The sequence below is a fragment of the Panthera leo genome, chromosome C1, assembly GCF_018350215.1.
Source record: "Panthera leo isolate Ple1 chromosome C1, P.leo_Ple1_pat1.1, whole genome shotgun sequence".
NCBI lineage: Eukaryota > Metazoa > Chordata > Mammalia > Carnivora > Felidae > Panthera > Panthera leo.
This window is the reverse complement of record NC_056686.1, coordinates 14,927,200-14,945,608: the sequence shown is the minus strand read 5'-3', so window position 1 is coordinate 14,945,608 and position 18,409 is coordinate 14,927,200. Positions and strand designations below refer to the sequence as shown.

The window sequence follows — 18,409 nt, the reverse complement described above, 5'->3', positions numbered from 1 at the left end:
CTTAGGAGGGCGCCACAAAGACGGCGGGGGGGGGGGCGTCAGAAAGTATCAACCCTCTCCCCCCCCCACCCAGCACTGAGTTATGGCCTCCCCTTCCAGCTTCCCTCCCCGTCCCACCTCTGGCTTCCCAGTCCTCTAAGAATTGGACGTCGCTGCATGCGAGCAGCACCTGCGTTCCCCACGGTCCGGGACAGCAGGCAGGGCAGGGGCGAGTGGCAGCGTCACTGGGAGCGGCCAGTGCTGCCCTCTGCTCTGCGGGCTCCCGCCCGTCCTCTTGCGACCACCTGCCCGGGCTGCGGCCGAGGGGGGATCGGGGCGCCGTCCTTACCGGAGAAGATCCTCCCGTCCCGAGTGAGGAGCGCGGCGCCCACGGGGAAGTGACTGTAGGGACAGTAAGCGGACTTCTTGGCCTCCCGGCAGGAGAGCAGCAGCCGCTGGACGAGCTCGGGCTCCAGGGCGCAGGCGGGACGCTCCTGGGCCATGTCTGTGCCCCAGGGCGGCGGAGGCGCATAGGTCAGTCCCCTGCCAGCCGGCCAGGCCCGCGCGACGCTGGCTCCTCCCCCCGCGGCGCGCGTCCCTGCGGGGCGCTGGGCGGGGCCTGGAGAGGGACCTCCCGCCCCACCCCCAGCTCCCACCCCCCTTCCCGCCCGGCAGGTCGGGGTCCCAGAGTGTGGTGGGCGGCCCCGCGTGAAGAATGCGACCGTGCCCCCGCGGGCTCCCCCTCTCCCGCTGGGGACCGCTCTCACTGCTGACACACTGAGGGGCCAGTGGGACGGGACATGGGTGCCCCTGTGGAGGGGGCGACTGTGGACACACGCTCCTCAGGAAAGAGGCTGCTGGGGGTCAAGGTCAGGGTGAGTCCTGGGGAGTCCAAGCTCCAAAGGTTGAAATGCCCCTGTTTGTTGAATGACCCTCTCCTTCACTGGGGGATGTGATGAGGTTGAAAGGGCAGAGCTGGAGCAGCCACTCTGGCTTCCTGAGGCAGAGTGTGAGCTAAAGCAGTAAGACCAAGTTGCTTCTCCATTTTCACCCATTTTCCTTCCAACTCCGGTCTTAACCCAGAAGTTAAAAGTATCCCCGCCGGAGGGAACCTCTGAGGTCATCGACTCACGCCTCCTCATTTGTTTTGTTGGCAAGATGAACATTGGGTTGGTGGCCAAAGAAACGGGTTTTGCATGCTGACACCACCACTTTCCACGTGTGCAACCACCGGCCGGTTCTTTGACCTCTCTGAGCCAGTTTCGTCATTGCTACAGCGAGGATAGTGATCATCTCTGTTCTACCTCCTCGGATTATAGAAGAGCTTGAGCTTTGGAGTTTAGTGGACCTAAATTTGAAGTCCAGTTCTTCCATTTATTAGCCATACAACCTTAGGAAATTAATAACCACCTCTCTCTGCGGTCTCAGTTTCTTCATCTGTGCAGTGGGTGCACTCACAGTGTCTTGCAGAGTTGTCATGAGGATCAAATGAGATAATGTGCATACGGTGAGCGTGATTAGAGGGTCCTGGGACATCATGACAGTAGCACGCTTTGTGACTCCATGCAGATCGGGTGATTGACATTAAGTGACTTGGCCAAGATCACATAGAAAAGGCAGAGAACACCAGATAGAGTGTCCAGAGGCGTCCAAATGTCCACAGACCCACAGCAAGCAGGAGTGAGTCAGCAGCTTCTCTGAGGGCTTGGATAGAGGGTGGGGAAGAGGAAGGGGGAAAGGTAGAAGGTGGGGAGAAAATGAGGCCGGGTGTCCTTGTCCTGCATGCTGACATCTCTGGGCTGTGCAGCCCAGCATCTTCGTGTCCTATAGCCTGGAGCTCTCACCATGTAGAGATACAGGCAGACTGGGCAAAGTTGGCCTCATTTCCTCTCCCCTCGTCTCTCCTCTTCCCTCCAGGTTTCCCCCACCCCCTTTCTACACATCCAGCCTTTAGAGAAGCAGCTGGTTCCTTCCTGCCTGCTGTTGGAATTTTCTTCTGGTTCTACACGCTTGGCATCTAGTGCAGTTTCTTGGATCTGAAGCAGGGCTGGCAGAGAAACCAACCGTGTCCCCCTGGCTTCTCTATCCCTGCACTACCCAGCTACCCCAAGGGGCCCTCTCCTAGGGTTCCAGGAAAGAAAGCAAAGGGTGTCTGGGGACCATGTGTACCCATTCCACATGGAAATAATTCTAAGGCTTTTGGGGGCCAAGTATAATTGCAACAGGACAAGGGATAGAGGCCCTGCCGGCCTGCCAGGCCTGTCGGAAACCCCCGTGGGTGGTGCTGTTCCTGTCCCCTGCCCTGTCTTGACTCACACCAGCTAAGCCCAGACCTACCCAGGACTGGGGCTGGACTCCTTGGTTCCATAGCATCAAGAGAACTTGGATGGCCTCCAGGCAAGTTATGGCCTTGGCCTCTTCGAAGCTCTTTACCTGCACTTGGTCACAAGTAGGGACAGCACTCATTGCAAACCCAGCTGTATGGGTTTTGGGAGCCAGTAGTAGTTCCAGAATTCCTTACAGGAGGGGCTTGGAGTGGCCATCTGAAAGGGGAGAGTGGGCCTGGAAACAGGTATAGAGCTAAGTTTTAGGTCAATCATATTAACATTTTCTAACCATGCTTTGATTTCCACTCCACATAAAATTAGGAGAAGTTAATTGCCCAGCACAAAGAATAAGAGTATCTAAGAAGGGTGTGGTTTTTGTTTTTTTTTTTAACATTTTATTTATTATTGAGAGACAGACAAAGCAGGAGAGGGCAGAAGGAGAGGGAGACACAGAACCTGAAGCAGGCTCCAGGTTCTGAGCTGTCAGCACAGAGCCCAACGCAGGGCTTGAACTCACAAACCGTGAGATCATGACCTGAGCCGAGGTCGGAGGCTTAACCGACTGAGCCACCCAGGCGCCCCTCTGAGAAAGGGGTTTTGAGTGGTGGTGGAGACTGTCAAGGGCCAAAGCCCTGCCCCCACCCCAAGCCTTTCCTCTGTGAGGGGAGCCACCCTGTCCCTCCATTAGAGCTCAGATGCCATCAACTCACTTCTTCACTCAACGAATAGTTACTCGTAGTAACAGCTAATTCTTATTAAGCTCTTTGCACGTGCCAGACCCTGTGCTAAATGCATGGTTTGAATTATTTCATGCAATCCTCACCACAAGGTACGTGCTGGTGATTTTACTGCCCATATTTTACTGATGAGGGCACCTGAGCTCACGGAGATCAGAAGGGGATCTCAAACCCGAGTCTGTTTGCCTCCATGTAAATGAATCGTGCGCTCTGGTCTGTGCCAGAACTCACGGAGAACCGGCATAATGGACCAGTGTTGGGGTGGGGGGCAGTTCTTGGCATCAGACCAGACAGTTTGAATCCTTCTTCTGCCTCTTATTACCAGTTGTGCATCTAGGCAGGATGGCTCATCACTCGGGGCCCCTCTATCCTCCTTATACAAGGAGCAGGAGTGGTACCCACTATGGTGGATCATGGTGCCTGGAATCCCATTCTGCTCAAGAAGGTTTCCCGTTTCTTTCACTGTGGCTCCTTTGGGGGAGACCATCTGGTGGGCTGTTAGTCACTGTGTTCCACTGCCTGGTAGGTGTAGGCAGTTGGCACAGGGTAGCCAGTCAGACCTCGCTTTCCAGCTGAGCAGTGGGAGCCGATGGTTTCTCCCGCCATGGTTCCTCAACTAGGAGGATCTGATTCTTGCTGACAGCTAGACTGCCCCCTGGGTAGAGAAAGCTTACTTGTAAAGTGAAGCCATGTGGAAAAAAGCAGAGCTGAGATGGAGGGGGGGAAAAACACCCTGATTTTTCTCTGGGTGTCTGGATTTGGCCATGAACACACTTCCAGACTTCCTTTCAACTGAACCAATAAATTCGCTTCTTGCGTAAGCTTGGTTGAGTTTTGTTTCTGGCAATCCCATGGCCTCTAGACTAACATACTACTTCCTAGGGTTGTTGTAAAAAGTCAATGTAAATCAATGGTAATAAATGTAAAGCAAGGTAATCAATGTAAAACTCCTAGTACATTGACTGGCACATAGTAAGTGCTCAACTAGTGTTAGTTCATATTATCACGAGGACTGTGTGCCGGCCCCTGTGCAGGGCGCTAGGGAATGGGAGGTGAGCGAGACTTGGAAACTGCCTTGGATGACTTTGCGGTCCAGGGAGGGAGACAGACAAGTCAGTGGACAGGTGCAAAGCACCCTAATACACGAGTAGATACCGGGGCCCGTGGCCATACTGAATACCTGTTGTCTGGAGGGAGTGGTGGGTAGGTGGGTTGGAGAAAGCTTCCCAAATGACAGGAGACTAAGAGGAATACTTTTTTTTTTTTTTTTTTTTTACACACAAGTGGATCAGTCTATTAAGTAGGAAGTGGAGAAAGTGAACAGAAGTATGCACAAACAGAAGTATGCAACACCCAAACTGAACCGAATCCGAGATTCCTGAAAAAACATGTGTCAGTTACACAATTGGCCACCTCTTCCCAGACTGACGCAGGGACTTACTTGTCAGGGAAGATGAGGGAATAAGTCAGGTGGCAGGACTGGTGGCTGCTCCTGGGGCTGGGAATGATCTCTGGGGAACTTTCAAGGAGGCCAGGTCTCGGGCTCAGGATCCAGACCTCATAGCGGATGCAGCCAGACCCAGCAAAATGGTTGCGACCCTGAAGCCCTGGGCCGTGATCTGGGTGTGTGTCATGAGCTGAGAGCCGGGACTCTGGCCCCATAGGTTAGGGCAGCCACCGCGCCCGGGCAGCCTATGGGTACCACTGGGTTCTCGTGTCTTGGGAAGGAACTTTTCCTCGAAGCTCTCTGGAGTGCTGTAGACAGTGGGGTTTAAGCCCTCAATGACTGGGGGCTGTGATGGTTCAAAGGGCACCTCGGGAGTCACAGGGCCGGGAGCCGTCATGTCCCTGGCAACAGCTTTAGGAGAAAAAAAAAAATCGAGACTAAGAGGAGTATTAAGTGATGGGTGATGTTCACAGTGGACAAAGTAGGTGTGATGGGTTGAATTGTGTTGCCCCAAATGGAGGTGTTAAAATCCTAACCTCCAGTATCTCAGAATGTGACTGTCCTTGGAAATAACGTCACTGGAGAGGTAGTTAGTTAAGATAAGGCCCCAGGGAAGTAGGGTGGGTCCCTAATCCCAGATGACTGGTTGCCTTATAAGAAGATGATCACGTGAACACATAGAGGCTTGGGAGAACACCCTGTACAGATGGAGGCAGAGGTGGAATGGTGCAGTGACAAGCCAAGGACTGCCAAGGACCGCTGGTCATCACCAGAAAGCAGGGGAACAGAGTCTCTCTCACAGGCCTGCAAAGGAACCAAACCTCTCAAGCCCTTGATTTTGTACCCTTAGCCTCTAGAGCTGTGAGAGAATAAACTTTTGTTGTTCAAGCAGCCCCGTTTGTGGTCCTTTGTTGGGCAGCCCTAGGAAACCTAATATAGTGAGCATAGCAGGTGCTGTCAGTGCTAAACCCCCTTTGCCACCTCAGCTGTTGCCTCCAGCTTTAGTGGGCGGTTCCTGGACATGCCCATGGCTTCCTGCCTTAAGCATACCCTGGGCACAGGAGTGGGCTCAGTCCATGCGTAGGGTAGACCAGAAATGTAGGCAACTAACACCCTCCCCCAGAGGCATTAGGTATCCATAATACATCACGATTTCCTAAAATCAGTAGAAAATGGCAAGCATCCTGTAATATTTTCATTTATAATAAGAAATATGGGGGCACCTGGGTGACTCAGTCGTTTCAGTGTCCGACTTTGGCTCAGGTCATGATCTCGCAGTTCACGAGTTCGAGCCCCACATCGGGCTCTGTGCTGAAAGCTCGGAGCCTGGACCCTGCCTCAGATTCTGTGTGCATGTCTCTCTCTGCCTCTCCCCTACTAGTACTCTGTCTCTCTCTCTCTCTTAAAAAAAGTAAGAAATATTAATTTGGTGTTTTGGGCACAAGGCACAGAGCTCCAGAAACCCTTGGAATTTCCTAAGTGATGAGAGGTGTCTTTGGTTACATTAATGAGGTGACTTTTGGACCCTACCCAAGGATGAGGGCTGCATGCCAGGGGACCAACCTCACAACTGGACAGTTGAAACTTTCAGTCCTACCCCTTGACTTCTAGGGAAAGGAGAGGGGCTGGAGGCTGAATCAGTCACTAATGTCCAATTATTTAATCAAGCTATATAATGAAGTGTCCATAAACACCCAAACGAAAGGGGTTTGGAGAGCTTCCGAGATGGTGAACACGTGGAGACTCACCTGGAGAGGACATGGAAGTCCTATGTCCCTTCCTCATACCTTGTCCTGGGTATCTCTTCCATCTGGCTGTATCCTTTCATAATAAATTGGTGATCTAGTAAGTTAAATATTTCTCTGAGTTCTGTGAGCTGCTCTAGCAAATCAATGGAACCTACAGAGGGGTCATTGGAACCTTCCATCTGTAGCTGGTTGGTCAGAAGCACAGGTGACAATCTGGACTTGCAACTGGTGCCTGAAATTGGGAGGGCAGGGTGCTGTCCTGTAGTACTGGACCCTTAACCCATAATCTGTAACCCGTAACCTGGAATCTGATGCGATCTCCAGGCAGAGAGTGCCAGAATTGAGCTGAATTGCAGGACGCCCAACTGGAGTCTGAGAATTGCTTATTGTTGGATGTGTGGGGAACACCCCATCCTCAATGTTGGAACTGGGTGCACACATCCACATATATCCTAATAGTATAGTAGGCAAAAGACTTGATCAGGTATTTTACAGAAGAAATAGGGATAGAAAGAACTTCTGTCCAAATCTTCACGTCTTCAAAGTTAGCCGCACACAAAAAAATTAAAGAGTTTTGTTCAGTTAAAGACTTCATAGACAAAGCTGGCAGAAGGTTGAAAAATGGGAGGGAAAATATTTTCAAAGGCTAGAACGACAGCAAACAAACAGTATAGTGATTATGTAAGGAACTCATGGCAAATCAACAAGGACAGGAAAGTCTATAGAGAGATACGCAAAGGATATCGATAGGCAATTTGCAGAAAGGAAAATACAAATGACCAAGGAGGTATTTGCTCAACCTCCTTAGAGTCACAGAAATGAAATTAAGACAATGAGATGTTACTTTATACCTATCAGAATGGCAAAGAGAGAGAGAAAAAAAAAGCAGGATGGTGATAGGCATTGGTAAAGATAAGGGGAGACTGGAACTCTTATGTGCCACTGCTGGGATTGCAAATTAGTACAGCCTTTCAGAGAGAAATGTAGCAGGACTTAGTAAAATCAGATACATGGATCCTTAAAAGGATTTGTATAAGAATGTTTTCTAAAAAGGGTCAGAGTTTCACTGTTCACTTTTAAGTCTTTCATTCATCTGGAATTAATTTTTATTAATTCTTGTGTAAGGTAGGGGTCCAATTTAATTTTTTGCATAGGGATATCCAATGATCCCAGGACCACTAATTGAATGTTCCTTCCTCTCCCAAAGGATCCACAATGCCAGCTATGTCAAATTGCAAATTTATATGAGTGGAAATCGTTTTGTCTCTAATACTTTCTATTGGTGAACATTTCATTCTTACACCCATATCATACCTGTCTTTATTATTATAATGTTATAATAGGTATTGATTTCTAGAGGCCAAATATTCCTACCTTTTCCTTTTCCTTCATGCCTTTGTATTTCTGTATAACTTTTAGAATCAGTTTTTCAATTATTGTCTGAAAACTCTCTTCTCTAGCCTCTGCATGAATTTGTATAAGGTTGGAATAGTCTATTCCTTGATGTTTTGGAAGAATTTTCCTGCCAAACCATCCTGAGTCTCATGTTTTCTTTTAAAAAATTAAACTATTAATTTAATTTATTTAAAAACAATTTTAATGTTTATTTATTTATTTTTTTAAAAATTTTTTTTTCACGTTCATTTATTTTTGAGACAGAGAGAGACAGAGCATGAACGGGGGAGGGTCAGAGAGAGGGGGACACAGAATCCGAAGCAGGCTCCAGGCTCTGAGCTGTCAGCACAGAGCCCGACGTGGGGCTCGAACCCACGGACCGCGAGATCATGACCTGAGCCGAAGTCGGCTGCTTAACCGACTGAGCCACCCAGGCACCCCTGTTTATTTATTTTTGAGAGAGAGAGAGAGACTGAGCACGAATGGGGGAGAGGCAGAGAAAGAGCGGGAGACACAGAATCGGAAGCAGGCTCCAGGCTCTGAGCTGTCAGCACAGAGTCCGACGTGGGGCTCAAACTCATGAACTGTGAGATCATGACCTGAGCTGCAGTTGTACACTTAACCAACTGAGCCACCCAGGCGCCCCAAATTTCTTTAAATGTTGTACAGCTATTTGCGTTTTCTATTGTTTCTTGCTCTATTGTGTCCGTTTTAGTAAACCAGTCGTGTGTGGGTGTTTAGAATTTTTATTTATTGGGGCACCTGGGTGGCTCAGTCGGTTAAGCGTCTGACTTCAGCTCAGGTCACGATCTCGCGGTCCGTGAGTTCGAGCCCCGCGTTGGGCTCTGGGCTGACCGCTCAGAGCCTGGAGCCTGTTTCAGATTCTGTGTCTCCCTCTCTCTCTGACCCTCCCCCGTTCATGCTCTGTCTCTCTCTGTCTCAAAAATAAATAAAACGTTAAAAAATTTAAAAAAAAAAGAAATTTTTATTTATTTATTATTAAAGTTTATTTATTTACTTTGAGAGAGAGAGAGCATGTAGGAGGGGCAGAAAGAGAGGGAGAGAGAATCCCAAGCAGGGTCTGCACTGTCAGTGTGCTTGAACCCATGAACTGTGAGGTCATGACCTGAGCTGAAACCAAGAGTCAGATCCTTGGCTGACTGAGCCACTCAGGTGCCCTGCGCATGTGTGTTTTATTAAAGAATTTCATCTAAATTTTCAAAATCGTTGGCCTAAAGTTATACATAGTATTCTATTATTTTTTAAAAATGTCTATTTATTATTTCTGAGAGAGAGAGAGAGAGAGGGAGAGAGAATGTGAGCAGGGGAGGGGCAGAGAGAAAGGGAGAGAGAATCCCAAGCAGACTCTGTGCTGTCAGCACAGAGCCTGACATGGGGCACCAACTCATGAACTGTGAGATCATGACCTGAGCTGAAATCAAGAGTCAGATGCTTAATCAACTGAGCCACCCAGGCGTCCCTATGGTAGTCTATTATTTTCTTTGAAATTTCTGACATGTTATCAATCTTTGTGACTTAGCAAATGGTTGATCTTTGTGTATGTTCCATAGGTACAGAAAAATTTGTGCATTTTCGACATATGTTGGACATAAAGTTCTGTATGATATTTTGAACTTATTAATCAGGGTATTCAAAACACTTTACCTTTTTGTTTGTATCTAATTGATTTGTTAAAATCTCTATTTATTGTATATACATTATACATACATGTATATACATGTTATTTTATATATGCATATTTTCTCATGTATTCCTATTAGTTTTTGCTTTATATTTTTTATTACTTTAAAATTTTTAATTCCAGTATAGTTAACATACAGTGTTATATTAGTTTCAGGTGCACAATACAGTGATTCAACAATTCTATACATTTCTCGGTGCTCATCATGATAAATGTACTCTTTTTTTTAATTCTTTTTTTAAAAGTTTATTTATTTATTTTGAGAGACAGAGAGACCACGAGTGAGGGAGCAGAAGAGAGAGAGGGAGAGAGAGAGAATCCCAAGCAGGCTCCGTACTGTGAGTGCAGAGCCCGATGAGGGGCTCGATATCATGAATTGTGAGATCAGGACCTGAGCTGAAATCAAGAATCAGATGCCTAACTGACTGAGCCACCCAAGAGCCTAAAAAGATTTTATTTTTTTAAGTAATCTCTACACCCACTGTGGGGCTTGAACTCACAACCCCAAGAACTGAGCCAGCCAGGTACCTCTCTTTAAAGTATTTTGAGTTTATTTTTGTGTATGATGAAAGAAAGTGGTCCAGTTTCATTCTTTTGCATGTAGCAGTCCAGTTTTCCCAACACCATTTGTTGAAGAGACTAGTTTTCAGTTTCTATTTTTTGAATACATATTGTTAGGTGCATGTATGTTTGTGATCATTGTATCATTTTGATTTATCGATTAGTTTATTTATATAGAATTTTCCTTTTGTTTCTCACAATTAAAAAATATTTCTTTTTCTGAAATTAATGCTAATAACCTGGGAATCCCTTTATTTTAGGAGTTCTTAACCTTTGTTTGCCATAGATCTCTTTGGCAGCCTAGTGAGACCTATGAACCTTTTTCAAAATAATGTTTTTTTTTAATGCGTGGAATTATAATGCAAACCAATTGTATTGAAATAGTTATCAGAATAGTTAAAATATTTGTGACAAGGTATGTATTTTTTTTAATTTATTTTTTTTATAAATTTACATCCAAATTAGTTAGCATATACTGCAACAATGATTTCAGGAGTAGATTCCTTAATGCCCCTTACCCATTTAGCCCATCCCCCCTCCCACAGCCCCTCCAGCAACCGTCTGTTTGTTCTTCATATTCAAGAGTCTCTTATGTTTTGTCCCCCTCCTTGTTTTTATATTCTTTTTGCTTCCCTTCCCTTGTGTTCATCTGTTTTGTATCTAAAAGTCCTCATATGAGTGAAGTCATATGATATTTGTCTTTCTCTGACTAATTTCACTTAGCATAATACCCTGTAGTTCCATCCACGCAGTTGTAAATGGCAAGATTTCATTCTTTTTGATTGCCGAGTAATACTCCATTGTATGTATATACCACATCTTCTTTATCCATTCATCCATCGATGGACATTTGGGCTCTTTCCACACTTTGGCTATTGTTGATAGTGTTGCTAGAAACACGGAGGTGCACGTGTCCCTTCGAAACATCACACCTGTATCCCTTGGATAAATACCTAGTAGTGCAATTGCTGGGTCGTAGGGTAGTTCTGTTTTTAGTTTTTTGAGGAACCTCCATACTGTTTTCCAGAGTGGCTGCACCAGGTTGAATTCCCAGACAAGGTATGTATTTTTAAAAATTATTTTAGAGACAGAGCACACGTGAGTGGGGGAGAGGGACAGAAGGAGAAAGAATCCCAGACAGGCTCCACACTCAATGCAGGACTGATACGGGGATCCCACGACCCTGAGATCACTACCTGAGCTAAAATCAAGAGTCAGACACTCAACTGACTGAGCTACCCAAGGGCCCCTATCTAGTTTTTTATTAATGTATTAAATAGCAAGATCTAACAGTTGGCTATCAACAATAGCCAAAGTATGGAAAGAGCCCAAATGTCCATCGATGGATGAATGGATAAAGAAGATGTGGAATATATGTTAAGTTGGCTTAACAAATACTGTGATTTTGAAGTAGTGATAGTAGTAACAGATATTTTAGGATACTATGATAAAGTGATATGGAAATATTTATGATTTACATTGGTGACAAAGTCACAGATGCACTATATTTCTGTGATTTGTTGTCTGCATTTATAAATAACAGGAATGCCAAGTTTTAGTTAGAGGTTAGTGAAAATAAAGGCATATTTTTTCCTTCCAAGTTCATAGTCTCCTTGGATTTTATTCAGTGACTCACTGAGAGTTCAATGGCCCTAAGACAAGAACCCCTGCCTTATTCTTAATATTTTGGTCCTTTGTTGTAAGTGAATCCATTATAAATGACATATTAATGGTCACTTAAAAAACTCTTCTGAAAGTCTCTGTCTTTTGATCAGATACTTCAGTCCATTTATATTTATTGTAATTATTGCTATGTTTTAGATTTTCCTCTGACATCTTATTCATTATCTATATTTATTCATATATATATATTCATTATATAATGAATAAGATCTCTCTCTCTCTCTCTCTCTCTCTCTCTCTCTCTCTATATATATATATATATATAAGTTAGAATTAGGTTTAACTTATATTTAAAAAAAAACACCAAATAATGGTTTAAATAACATATAATTTTATCATTCTTTTAGTCTAGAACCCCACAGTCATCAGGGACCCAGTTTCCACCTTCTTAGCTTGTAGTTTCCATCTTCAAGTTCATCTTATGACCCAAGATGGCTATTTGGAGCGTTAGCATTTATAAACTCATTCTGAGCAGCAGGAAGAACGGTAGAAGAGTAAAAAGGGTGCATCTCTACTTATATTTCATTAGCCAGAGCTTAGTGATGTGGTCTCACCTAATAGAAAGGGAAGCTGGGAAACGCTCTCTTTCAGATGCATACGTGGATGGCATGAACAAAATCAGGGTTATTTTACTAAGGAAGAAGAGGACAGTGGATATTGAGTGAATAATAGCAATCTCTGCCTAAGTCTCACCACAGTTGAGGGTCCAACTGTCAGCAGCAGCTCTAAGCCTTCAATATGGTACCTGATCTGGAGAAGACCAGCCTGCCATCTGGTGGCAGGTTGGTTACATTGGAATCCTTTCATTATGGAGGCGGGATTAATTTGCCCTTCCTAAAAAGGGCGTTTATTCTGGCTATGGGTTTGCATTCTCTGCCAGCAACATCATTTGTAGATTTACTGAATGTCTTACACAATCATGGTAGTCCAGATAACATTGGTTCTGACCAGAGACCTCATTTTCCAGCAAAGGTAGTAAAGAAAGTGATATGTAAGCATGAGATTCACTGGTCTTATTCACTGGTCTTATGCTCTTATTACCAGAATCATTTTGCTTTATGGGTTGGTGAATTGACTAGTATCTGCCAGAAGGCAACCTTGTATGAATCTGAAGTGCTGGCCTGAAGTTGGCATATGTTGTGAGTCAGTAACCAACGCAAGATGATATTTCTGTCTCTTCCAGAATTCATGGATCAGGGAATCTTGAGCTGGATAACTTCGAAAATCTTTGCTCTCCAAGACCTTGGGCTCTGCTAATTTAGAGGTCTTCATATGCTCAGGAAGAATGTTTCCACCAGAGCAAATTGCAGAGATCCCACTTATTTGGAAACTGAGACCAATTTCAGACTGGCCATTTCAGACCCCACATGCCCTGGTTGAACAGGGGAAAAAAAGCAAGGGGTCGGGGGGTTGTTCTGTGTTGGCTGGAGTGATTGATTCTGGTTGTCAAGGGGGAAATATAGTTGCTGCTGCATAGTGGGGACAGGGAGACGTGTGTCTCTGGATCCCCTGAAATCTTCTGGGGTGCTTTCTAATTCCAAGGCTGGTGGTAAAAGTTAATGGAAGAGGACAGGAAACCAGAATGAGCAAGACAACTGTGGGCTCAGGTTCCTCCTGAATGAAGCTCAGATCATCCTATGAGGTAAAAACCCTGACTACAGGAGGTGCTGCTGAAGGCAAAGAGAGGGGAGAGGGGCCTGAGTGTCTCAGTTGGTTGAGCATCTGACTTTGGCTCACATCGGGCTCAGTGCTGTCAGCACAGAGCCAGCTTCAGATCCTCTGTCCCCCCAGCCCCACCCCCCCACCACCCTTCCCCACTTGCGCAGTTTCTCTCTCAAGAAAAAATAAATATAACACTAAATATAAAAATAAATATGTAACAAATATAGGATTTGTTTTTCTGAGGGAAGGATAAAGATGCTCTTGTTTGATTGAGATATATTTGTTTTAGGTTGGGTGGTAACATTTTATGGAAGGTTAAGAATGGAAGTAGGGTGGGGGCATCTAGATGGCTCAGTCAGTTAAGCGTCCAGCTTTGCCTCAAGCCATGATCTCACGTTTCTGGAGCTGGAGCACCGCATCGGGCTCTCTGCTGTCAGCGTAGATCCCGTTTTGGATCCTCTGTCTCCTTCTCTCTCTGCTCCTCCCCCTCTTTCCCCATCTCTCAAAAATAAGTAAATATTAAAAAAAAAAAGAGAGAGAGAATGGAAAGTAGGGTGGTGTTGGATGTTGAGGAACTAAGGAGTGGACTGTGGCAAGTACTGAAGACCAACCCTACTCAGCACCCCTCCAAAGCTCCTTCCATCATGACTTCTGCCACGAAGCCTGGCAGGACATTTCCAGACTCTCTTGCAGCTAGGATTTCCGTACATCACTTGGCTTCTTCCAGGGAGAGGTAAATGGAAGTGTAAGGTAGAGTCCTGGCAGGAGGTGGCCATGTGGCTTTTCTGGATGCACTGTTGGAGGTGTCTCAGTTCCTTTGAGGCAGCTGGGGTGGAAGCCTTAGCGCCAGGATGGTGCTTGCCTTCTTGGTGCAGAGCAGCCGCTGCCTGCTTGGAAGCTTTCCTGGTTGTAACTGGGGCCCTAAGGTTCTTAACATCAGCCATGGTGATAGTGGTGGCAGAAACTCCCCTACCAGGTTGGTTTTGCAGTGAGATTCGGGGTGGGGGGTGGTTATTCTTGAAAGACTCTGCTTCTCAGCCCTTCAAACGAGTCTGAAGCCAACCTAATCACCTTGGTCACCCCCTTTTATCTTTTATTATTAAAAAAATTTTAATGTTTATTTATTTTTGAGAGAGAGAGGAGAAGGAGGGGAGAGAGAGAGAGAGAGAGAGAGAGAGAGAGAGCATGAGCAGGGGAGGGTCAGAGAGAGAGAGGGAGACACATAATCTGAACCAGGCTCCAGGCTCTGAGCTGTCAGCACAGAGCTCGAACTCACCAACCATGAGATCATGACCTGAGCCAAAGTCGAATGCTGAACTGACTGAGCCACCCAGGTGACCCAACCCCTTCTTTCTTTTAATTGAGATGGAATTGACATACAAATGATTTTAGTTTCAATTGTACTACATAATGACTTGATATTTGTATATATTGTGAAATGATCACAAGTCTACTTAACATCTATCACCATACATAGTTACAATTTTTTTTCTTGTGAGAACTTTTCTTTTAAGTGTTCATTTATTTTTGAGAGAGAAAGTGTGAGCGGGGGAGGGGTAGAGAGAGGGAGACACAGAAACTGAAGCAGGCTCCAGGCTCTGAGCTGTCAGCACAGAGCCCGATGCGGGGCTCTAACTCATGGACTGTGGGATCATGACCTGAGCCGAAGTCAGATGTTTAACCAGCTGAGCCACCCAGGTGCCCCTCTTGTGAGGAGAACTTTAAAATTTACTCTCTTAACAACCTTCAAATGTGCAATATAGTATTAACAATAGCTACTGTGCTATGCATTGTATCCCCAGGACTTACTTATTTTATAACTGGAAGTTTGTACCTTTAAAAAAAACTTTTTTTAATGTTTATTTATTTTTGAGAGAGACAGAGAGAGATTGAGTGGGAGTGGGGAGGGGCAGAGAGAGAGGGAGACACAAAATTTGAAGCAGGCTCCAGGCTCCAAGCTGTCAGCATAGAGCCTGACCCAGGGCTCAAACTTGGGAATGCAAGATCGTGACCTGAGCTGAAGTCGACACTTAACCAACTGAGCCACCCGGGTGCCCCAAGAAGTTTATACCTTTGATCCCCTTCACCCATCTTGTCCACCCCCACCCCTCACCTCTGATAACCACCAGTCTGTTCTCCATCCTTAAGCTTGTTTCTTTTCTTTTTTCTTTTTTTTCCTCCAATTTTTAGATTCCACATGTAAGTGAGATCAGACAGTATTTTTTTTTGTTGTTTGCTTGTTTGACCTTTTTCACTTAGCATAATGTCCTTAACGTACATCTACACTGTTGCAAATGGCAAGATGATTCCTTTTTACAGCATGTATATAGTACATTTTCTTTATCCATTCATCCATCGATGGACGCTTAAGTTTCTCCATTTGTTGCCTGTTATAAATAACGCTGCAATGAACATGGGGCTCATATCTTTTTGATTTAGTGTTTTTGTTTTCTCCCCTCACCACCTTTTCTGACTTTTATTAAATCCATACTTTTTTTTCCTACTGGTTTGAAAATTATTCTTTTTCTTTTTCTTTTTAGCAGCTATCCATAATTATTATGAATCACACTTATCCTAATTTCCTCTGTCAATTTCTTTTTTTTAATGTTTATTTATTTATATTTGAGAGAGAAAGAGAGAGAGAGAGAGAGAGAGAGAGAGAGAGAGGCAGAGAAAGAGAGGGAGAGCAAAAATCCCAAGCAGACTCCACACTCAGTGCAGAACCCAATGCAGAACTCGATTCCATGACTGTGAGATCAGAGCAAGCCAAAATCAAGAGTTGGACACTCAACTGACTGAGCCACCCAGGCATCCCTCCTCTGTCAATTTCTAAAGCTTATCAATATTTATATTTTCCTTCCCAACAAGACAACATTTTACCATATTCTCACCTCCTTCTGTCCACCACTACTCCACTGCCAAGTTGTTTTTCTGTGGCACTCCCAGGGCAAGGTTTGAGGGAGGGAGACAGTGGACTTTGCTAGTTTCTGATAATCATCATAAATCAGAAGTCTATCATTTCTAACATGTATTTTTAACTCTTTAAAAAATCGTATTGAAGAACAATGCATCCCCCAATTTTTCACATAAGAATGTTAATACATAGAAGAGTGCTAATGATTTTTTAAATGTTTATTTATTTATTTTTGAGAGAGTGCAAGCAGGGGAGGGACAGAGAGAGAGAGGGGGACAGAAAGAGACAGACACAGACACACACACACACACACACACACACACACACACACACACACAGACGGAGACAGAGACAGAGACAGAGAATTGAAAGCAGGCTCCAGGCCCTGAGCTGTCAGCTTAAAGCCTGTCTCGGGTCTCAAATTCACAAACTGTGAGATCATGACCCGAAGTCTGACACTCAGCCAAGTGAGCTACCCAGGTGCCCTGCCAATGCTTTTTTAATGGGCACAGTTAACTTGTTTTTCTATAGGCCTGGGAATCAGATTTCTACTGCCCCCTCTGTGTATACATTTGATAATTCAACACATATTTCTTGAGTAAATACTATGTGCCAAGCACTGTCCCATACTCTTGGGATGCACCAGTAAATGAAGCAGACAAAGATCCCTACTCTTGTGGAGCTTACCTTCTAGCAGGGGAGAGGGTCATAGAAATGATCATAATAAATGTGTATATTATCTAGTATGTGAGAAGGTGATAAGTCTTATAGACAAGTAGAACAGGGTCAGGAGAAGGAGGGAAAGGCAGGTCGTGGTATGGAACCTGGTGGTCAGGCCTCATTAAGAAGCAAAGACTTGAAGCAGGTGAGGATGTGAACACATATCTCACAGATGTTATCCAGGGAAGGGAGTTCCCAGCAGAGGGCACAGCTGTAGCAAGAGCCCCAGAGCCTGGAGCGAGTCTGCTGTATCTTAACTTCTCTTAAATGTGTCATTGATAAGCACCCTTTACCCCCTTGAATTTCTCAAATCTCTGGCTATGTACAATTATATAAGCAAATATGTATTATAGCACCATCATTTACCATGCTTGCTTAAATACTAGGCAAGTCTTGGTCATTATTGCATGTTAAAGTGTGTGCCTAGTCACATGGTGGGCCGGATATTGTCCATTGGGCACTTGATATCCACTCCGACTCCTCCTCTGTTCTGTCGTCTATTATAGGGGTGAAATGACCAAAAACTACTTTTTCAGGACCCCCCCCCTCCTTGAAGCTAGGGTCTGGATGAGGTGTAGTTTCTGCCAATGAGACTCACTCATGTGAGATATGGAAGCCGCACATGGGACTGAGCTATCTCCTTGTGATACCAGCAGCTGGTAGGCAAGTTTTGACCAGACTCTTATGTTGCAGAGTCCAATTACCAGCGTCATAGGTATGAGACAGCTGGGCAGCAGCAGCAGAGGCAGCAGTGACCTTGGCAGCTATTGTAGTATGACCTTGAACCCCCTGCCTTCCACTACTCCGGCCCCTGCAATCATTTTGTAAGCACCAGTTCCCTGTATTAAATTCCTTTCTGTTTGAAATACCTAGATAGGTCGCTATTTACTAACCCCTGAGTTAGACGATTTTACAACAACTGATGACTTTGTGTAAGGTGTATTTTACTGCTAGTGATACATTTTGAAGACTCCTGACCCTCTTCTCTGCTAGGAAGGTGAACATCTTTTAGACAATTGATTCATATTTATTTAAAGTTTATTTGAGAGAGAGAGAGAGAGAGAGAGAGAGAGAGAGAGAGAGAATCCTAAGCAGGCTCCATGCTGTCAGCACAGAGCCCGATGGGGGGCTCAAACCCACCAACTATGAGATCACGACCTGAACTGAAGTCAGATGCTTAACAGAGCCTCTAACCGATTCATTTTTAAAATGAAATGTGACTATTATGCCTCTTTTAAGTTTCTGAATCAGAACAATTAGAGAATATTGGGATACTGTGGGTGAACTGCTCACAAGTGGTTACCTTTGTGAGAATGAGGATTTTCTCACTACTGCCCATTCATACAAACCATAGGAGTCCAGTGGATACTGAGGCTGCTGTAAGGTTGCAAGATCAGCCAAGACCTCCGCTCGAGATTCTCAAAAAATTACAACAGGCTCCTGGTTCTCAGTGATTGGCTTAAGATTAAATGAATGTATACATTTGAACCAAGAAGACACATGCACTAATAAAGCACTGAACTCTTCTGTTTCA

At 45.0% G+C, this 18,409-nt stretch overlaps 1 protein-coding gene, 1 long non-coding RNA gene and 1 pseudogene across 2 annotated transcripts in view; 1 reads left to right on the top strand and 2 right to left on the bottom strand.

Annotated features, from left to right (window-relative positions):
- CDA (cytidine deaminase) overlaps positions 1-534 on the bottom strand; it is a 21,698-nt gene extending 21,164 nt beyond the window's left edge. The window contains exon 1 of the mRNA XM_042951127.1: positions 329-534. Coding sequence (XP_042807061.1) covers positions 329-482 — 154 coding nt within the window. The 5' untranslated portion in view covers positions 483-534. The remainder of the gene's footprint in view (positions 1-328) is intronic.
- LOC122227022 overlaps positions 1-18,409 on the top strand; it is a 21,350-nt gene extending 2,941 nt beyond the window's left edge. Inside the window, exons 2-3 of the long non-coding RNA XR_006205857.1 lie at positions 12,763-13,221; positions 18,230-18,409. This is a non-coding gene — a long non-coding RNA (uncharacterized LOC122227022). The remainder of the gene's footprint in view (positions 1-12,762; positions 13,222-18,229) is intronic.
- Positions 4,588-4,887, bottom strand: LOC122227021 (annotated as a pseudogene).